At 42.3% G+C, this 7,775-nt stretch overlaps 1 protein-coding gene across 1 annotated transcript in view; it reads right to left on the bottom strand.

Moving 5' to 3' along the window:
* Positions 1-7,775, bottom strand: part of trim45 (tripartite motif containing 45) — a 13,372-nt gene continuing 5,597 nt past the window's right edge. Inside the window, exons 5-8 of the mRNA XM_020617115.1 lie at positions 4,048-4,177; positions 3,390-3,504; positions 3,047-3,173; positions 1-1,071 (exon numbers count right to left, since the gene is read on the bottom strand). Of these exons, the coding sequence (XP_020472771.1) occupies positions 917-1,071; positions 3,047-3,173; positions 3,390-3,504; positions 4,048-4,177 (527 nt within the window). The 3' untranslated portion in view covers positions 1-916. The remainder of the gene's footprint in view (positions 1,072-3,046; positions 3,174-3,389; positions 3,505-4,047; positions 4,178-7,775) is intronic.

Here is a 7,775-nt window from a genome sequence, read left to right as displayed (position 1 = left end):
CCATTTACAGTACTGCAATTTATTAGTATTTATTGGCTGACATACACTGGTAGGATCTGCTAAATACTGGCTGATAAAATCTGCCTGCTCATTGATCTGCGCTTTGTTTTGCCATTGCTAAGTAGCTACTACTTTACCATCCAACATAACACTATCATTCGTGACAATGTTAATGCTACAGTAAATATGGACTTAATGGGTTGTCGGGATCACGGCCTTCTTGTGTACACTTTACAGAACAGCGACCAGTGCAGGTTAACAAGAATTATTGCTGATACTGTATCCTTCAGCGTCTCAGATCGTGTGTCAGGCCTCATATAAAACATAAAAAAGTTTGGAAGATTAATAGTGTTTCTGTTCTAACGGCTTTTGCATTTAAAATATAAAACACTGATTTCAGGATCTTTGAAATCAACAGCAGCTTCAAGATTAAAAGATCTGCTTTAGACTGGGACATGTCTGCTGAAAGAGAAGTGTAACAGTGAAGAAAGAGAGCTCTTTCTTCCATCAGCAACAGCTGCGAAGGCCCCCTTCAGATTTGGCTCAGGAGGAGACATGCTGCTGTGGTTGAAGCATTTCCTTTTCCTCCTCCACCAGCTTGTCATACGTCAGCAGGGTTGAAACAAAAAAGGCACTTTGCACCCTAGATTGAGGTGTTTGACTTTTGTGGTAAACTGGATCCTGTATCACAACTAGGCCAGCGATAATCAGAACACAGAGGTGAGCACTCTTGAGATGCAGTGACTTTGCTGTCCGGCCTCAGTCACTGTGTCTTCAGAGCTTCACTTTCCTCATCTGACCTGTTCAAAATTCACACCAGCAACCTTTACCTTACTTCCACGCTGTTCTAACCTTTCACTTGCTGCCATCCTTTGTTAACTTGCATCACCTTGACAGGTCTTGTCTCTGTGTCACCTCAGAGCTCCACAGTTCGTAGGTGGGCGCAGGGAGAAACGGCATCAAGCACGCTCTGAGGCAAGCATTCCGACTGCTCCACTGTGCTGCCACAACAAGACCAGTGGGGCTTCCTGGGGTGTCCCTTATGACCGTGACCACAGCCTTTAAATCCTCCTGCAGTTAGACAGACAGGTCAAGACAGGAGATTGGCAGCAGCATTAGCTTGTCAGTCTTTCTAGGGAAGTGTTCATGTCATAAAGACAGAGAGAGGGAGCACAAAAAATAAAGACCAGAGTAGATTCAGGCTGGAGTCACGTGTGTCACAACACTGGTCTTTAAAAAAACTTCACAAGGTAAGACTCAACCTTCTGAGAAAGACAGGTGACATTACAAATATGCCAAATACACAATCATTATATTGAGAACCGAGGAGAAAAAGTATCTTTCACTTTACTTTTTTTGTGATTTCCTGCCTCTTTGGAGCTAAAACAACTTTTTACAATTTAGAATTTTATAAAAATATTTTTATTTTAAATTTTACAGCATGTCCACTGTAGTGGACAACAGAACAATTTTACTGTAAAAAACAAACAAACAGCAACACTGAAATCAAAGTAGGATGACAAGAATACAAGAATTTCAATCCATTTTCTAATGAAATATTCTAAGCTCTTCTAAGGAAAGTTTCTAAATTAAACTGAACATTTGGCCTGTATCTTTTGCTGAACTTTTGAACCGAATTTCTGTATTATAATATACACACAGCCTTCTTTTAAGACTAAAGACTGTCATCACTGTTCTCTTCCTCTTTCTTTTCTTCATTCATTAAATTCTTAGCTATGGTACTCCAGGAAGCAGTTTCTCTTCTTTGTAATGCAGAGGAACATTTTGCAACTGATGCATCACATGTATGTTTTGCCCTTGCAGCCTTGGTTTCGGCACCTGTCTGCATGGTTGCAGTCTACCATCTCTGGCATGTGCCTGGCCCCATATTTTCTTAATGATGCTTCTGGTAGTGGAATCCTCTTTTTGATGGTTGGCTCATACTCTTCTTCGCTCTCCTCACTGTCGTCTACTCTCAGTAGTTCAGCAGCTCATTTGCCAGATGCAGTTTGAAGTTCAGGAACTGTTCAGTGTTTTTTGCTGATCAGTTAAGCACTATGCTGTCAGACTTGAAGAAATGAGCAATCACACACATGGTCCATTTCTTGGCTCTGCTTGCCATGCAATAGCAGCTCAGCATGCGGTCACAGAGGTCCACACCACCCATGTTGTCAGTGTACTCCCTAATGACTGCGGGTCTTCTCACCTGGACCTGGACTTTGTCTTTGTTGTTTCCTGGTTTTCGCAGGCTAAGGCAACCTTGCCTTACTCTGTCCAGAAGTGGCCTGACGTTCCAAAGAATGTCTTTCTTCATTTCCTCTGTTACATCCAGGTCATTTACAATCTTCGGCGAGTTTCTCAGCTTGAAGAATCTGTCCCTTGTCATTTTCTGGCTTATTATTGGCACTTTAGTTTTGCTGGCCCAAAACATTTTGATTCTGGGAAAGCCAAGGCAGGCCATTTGGATTGACATGCCAAAGAAGATCCTCATTTCTTCAGCGGTGGTGTTAAGGTAGACGCCCCTCGTCCACCATAGACATCAACAGAGTGACTACACCTCGACTTTATTTTACAGTATTTATATGAACTGCCATTTTAACTGAAAGGAAACATTAAAGACTATGTCTGTTGTTTTACTATTGTATGTCATCATCATCAATCTGTAATTTATTTGCTACTTTCACCTCACTGTCTCTTGCATTTTTGGGATTTCCTTCATTGATCACAGTGTCTTTAAGCAGCTTACAGGGAATATGGGGGTAAGAGTATCAGTTCCTTTTCAACTTTTCAACATGAAGCATGTCTTGTTGCTGCATGATTTAATAAGTATAATTGAATTCTACATGTCCCTGATGTTTATATTAACAGAATTAACTTTAAAATGACTGCACATGGTGACTAAAGAGAACACAAGTCAATCTGATTTTTACATAATAAGCAAAAGTCATTCCACTCACAAGCACTGCCTGATAATGCAATGAAAGTATTTTCATTGTTTGTGTTCATGGTCCTTCTGAGCAGACATTTAAAGATCTCTTACGTATACCTGGCATGGTTCCTGGGCAGCCACAGCGAGCCTCTTTGGCACCGCCACTGGAGCAGAAGGTACAGCAGTGAAATGTGCCACTGTGACGCCTGAACTTCCTCTTCACATTCAGGATGAAAGGAGAACCCTAGAGGGAGGAACAGCAAAGCGTCAGCTAGCTGAGGTGGTCAGATTCCGATAACCCAGGATGTTACAGTTTTTTACTTAAACTGATGCAGGAAGTTTTGTTAAACTATTTTAACATGTACATCTCAGCTGAGCAACATATTTCATAACAAATGAGACAATACAAATGCTGGACACAGATTCCCAGCATTCTCAAGCTTTCTACTTAGTTTTGTACCTTGACATGTTGGGTTTTGACACAAACCCACACTGAGTAAGCTCCCGGCTCCTCAGGTGTGTATGAAACACTGTAGGATCCATCGTTGCTGTCAACCACTGTCGTGTCCACTGTGCTGAAGGAAAAAGACAACAGACTAAACATGACTAAATATACAAAATACAATGAATCATTGTTCTTAAAACAATATGTTAAGATTATCCATTTCTTGTCTTTCATCTCATCTCACCCCTCACATTTGATCAGTGACACTCAGTCAAGCAGAAGCATGAATAAAAAAGCTTTGTGTAATTCTGGGCATGTCAGTAGGGGAGGGGGTGCCTCCTCTATCCAAAGTTGTACAAATAGCACAGTACACAGGTGTGCAGTGCTCTGTTGACCCGCTCTGAGCAGCTCGGTGGCAAGTGCTGACAAGCCTGATCAGTCTTGACACCAAAACTGCAGTGAGCTGCTGGATATCCAAGGACACGTTCCTCACTGAAGGGGGAAAACATCACTGGGTCCCATTAAGAAAAGGGCCCCTTTACCAGTGTAACAAGCGTCCGCACACAAACAGCCATGCTCCAGGGTAAACCCCTTTTGTACCATGTGTTGCAACAGAAATGCCCAGGAAAGTAAAAATACAGACCCAGCAGGCTGGACACCATCTGGCACTCACCAGTTTTTCTTCTCCTTGTGGACAATGCTGACCAGGACGTGCGCTCCACCTCTGGCCATCTGCTCTCCAGTTGAGTCTCGGCACACCAGTGTAAAGCAGCCCTGCTGGCCCTGCCTGCCCTGCTGTACACCTGCGACCATGAGAGTTACAGGTGAGAGGCCAGACAGATGCACTGAGCACCAAAACAACAACAAACTAAACACAGCACTATGTGATTGTTGAACAAGATTCTGGTTCACTGCTGTAGAGATTTACCTGCTATTCACCCACAAGAACATTAGTGAGGTAGGGCACTGATTTTAGGTGATGAGCCCTGGCTGCACTTCATCAGTCAGACACATCACCAAATGGAGACACTTGCCTTGTGGCGGTGAAGACTTCAGTGACACAAACATGCACCACCTCACCCAACAGCCCCCCACTGAGTGCTGACGTAAGCCAGTTCGCCCTGAACATATGCTGGCTGCAACCAGTTTAAGTGCAACCTCAGGCACAGCAGGGGCTCAGTGCTGCTGACCGGAGCTTCCTTTGTACCCTCACGTCATTATTTAGTGTGTCATTAACTTGTTTTGCTGTGCTCTGGGACACACACACACACACACATGATATTCATCTGCTGTTGTGTTGTCATATTAAAGCTAACACTATTTGTGTTCATATCAGGGATTAATGTTGCTTTGCATGTTCTTGTCAGAATCTATTAGCTGTTTGATAACTAACGATCCTGCACTACAGTTTCATCTGTTACTGTTCTGTGTTTCGAAAGAGCTGCAAGGGTATCTGTGTGGATGCTGCTTGTGTTGCTAGTGTGTTCCTTTTGTTCCTACTCTTTCTATTACTGCTACAGTATGCATATTACTACAAACACTCTTCACACTGTTACTGATATGATGACTCAATTAGTCGATCAATAGTGAATCTTTTTTTAAAATTCTGGTTGTCAAAGTAGGCAGTGGACACCATCGTAGGTTCTTCAGTTTCAAATCAATCATCGGATTCATTCTGTAGTAGCATGGCTCCTACTACAGCAGCTGTTTCAATGATCTTTTTTTTCTCAGGGTGAGATTAGAAAACTTGTTTCAGTCCTTTGTGTGCTGTATGTTCAGTACAGAGCTGAACTTGGAACTTGTTTAGCCTAGCTCAGCATAAAAACTAGAAGCAGAGGGAAGCAACCTGGCTCCGCTCACAGTCCTTTGTGGCTCACTAATTAACACACTGTATCTAAATTCTTTCATTTGGACAGGAAGATCGATATGAAAACTACAATGTGTGAATTTATGGAACCAGCTGTGCAGCGCCTTACAGGCACAGTAAGGTTACAGGTGCCAATTCATTTTACACAGTATTTGCTCTCTGAATTGTTTTTTTTTTTTTTTGAGTACAGGAATTACCAGGGGTGGATCTAGAAAATTTTGGATGGGGTGCCCAGGCTGGGGCACAGACTCAGAGAGGCATGGCACATTTGACATACATGTCAACAGTCAATTAAACCCCTAATTACCACACATTATCAAAATGTTTGTTTTGTGTAAAGATGAGACACACACAGTGCTTTCTTTAGCCAACTTTGGCTGCACACCTTATTTACTCCTGACCAGGGACACTGTTACTGCACGGTGGTTCCACCCCCCCACTGAGGTGAATCATGTCAAGTACTCCACAAAGACTCAATCAGGGAAATGAATACAAACATCACACTGCATACATGCTCTGAACTAAAATCAATTTGACCAGGATCAATTACAAAGCACCAGAAACAATTGTAATTAATTGTATTTAAAGCAACAATTGAACATAGTTTTTTTATTTTTCACTCATTAACACTGATAAACATCACATTTTGACTCTAGCAGGTTGCACATCTCCTTCTACTACCTTTACTGTCATTTGGCCCACTGGTTCTCCTACGACTATCACTGCTGCGACTAATGGCTGTGAACTTTCTAGAAGTTCTGTGTGCACTGGGTGCAGGGCAGCTGTTTCAGATGACTCTTCACCTGTACTCTACAGCTAAATTCACCACTTCAGACCCTGTTCTCACAGGGAGAGGGGCTAGTCGCTGGTAACTCATATCAAAGTTAGAAAAATGCCACTTTAGTGATACAGTGGATTTATACAGGCTGATCCTACATCAACAAGAGAGAAGTCTAAAAACACACATGTTAAAAAGTCAATAAAAAAGGAAGTGAAAATGATTTGTATGACCTCAAACCAAATGCACACACACTAATGCCTGGCACAACACAGGGCACACTGACCTTTAGCAAACACTGTTGGACACCAAGCGAACTTAGCATAGAGGCCTGGATTTGTTTTACACCTCACACATAATGCAGGTACACACTTACTTAATGTAATCTTTTCACAGGGACAAACTGCTGCAAATCTCTGCTCTCTGCCGTGTGTGTGTGTGTGTGTGTGTGTGTGTGTGTTGGAAGGCTGTGATTTGTAGTCAGCCAACAGAGGACTACATAACTTCCATGCTACTATATTTTCATGCGCTTGTGTGAGCAAATTCATGGCCGAAACGTTCATTGTCAATTGATTAATTTGTTACTAACATATCATATGGTCTATAAAACATGCCCTGAGCCCATGCTGCTATCTTCCTATTAACTGATTATTATTTCAGTGCTATATGATTTCATTGTGTATCTGTTTGCCATGTCTAAAACACAGACTCAGTTTGTTTTTGATATAAATGACTATTACGTTTTCCCTGTAACTGGATAACTTAAATGTCCACTCATAGAGAAAAGAAGAATCTTGATATATAATTGATTTTTTTATTGTTTGTTTGTTGTGAACTTGTGTTGTGTAGCAGGACTGACAGCACTATACAAAAAACTAAGTGTAGAAAGAGAAATGTACTGCATCTGTCATGTTGCCCACTGCCGGGGTGTGTGTTTCTTCCATTATGCAACCTCGGAGGCTAGACTACATGTCGTTTCTCTTTAAAAGAGTCACTTCTTGTCACTTGAAACTGTCCTGTTGCTACGTGTCACTTGTAAGGTTTTCCTTCGTCGCTCATCTTTCAGTTTGTGTATAAACATCACCCAGCACGCTGCCTTCAGGCCTGTTCAGTCATCTCAACATTCCTTCAGCCCCAAAAGAATGTCTTTGAGCCGAGGCAACCAGGAAGGTGACACTAGTCTTTAACTGTCCCAGGAGAAGTCAGTGTCTAGCTCCCCCCCCATGCCCACAGCCTTTACCGCACCATCCACTCCACATCCTCACCGATCTGCCCACATCCTCTCACACATGGTGATCTCTAGAAATTGTTTTGACTGGGTGGCCATGCACTTAGTAATAGTGTCAGCCAGTGCAATGGTATTGAAACAACAGTAACAAGCAACATATGTTATAATGGCAACGAGAAAAAAGCTGCAACACCATCCATTAACACCTGACTAATTTATTTTGCAAGCTACACCAGGTCTGTGCAGATTCTCAGTCATCCAGGTCATAGTAAGCTGAAAAAAAGGTTTTTAGGTCAAAGACTCTCTGAAAGAGACTCTCCACTGAGGTTACCAGAGAAATCTTTCAGGAGATCTCAGGTTTCATGGAAAAGGCACAACTTATCCAACATAACAAGAGCAAGGCTCACCAAATGGTTAAATTCCAGAGACTGCAGAATGGACAGCCAACCTCAGATGTCCTTGGTTGGAGGAGAAAGGAGGAGCACAACCCACAACCATTGCACAACGACAAATGGGTCAAATGGGTTC

This window comes from Monopterus albus, unplaced genomic scaffold, assembly GCF_001952655.1.
Source record: "Monopterus albus unplaced genomic scaffold, M_albus_1.0 scaffold185.1, whole genome shotgun sequence".
Taxonomy (NCBI): domain Eukaryota; kingdom Metazoa; phylum Chordata; class Actinopteri; order Synbranchiformes; family Synbranchidae; genus Monopterus; species Monopterus albus.
Note: the sequence above shows the minus strand (reverse complement) of the source record. Positions and strands in the feature narration are given on the sequence as shown.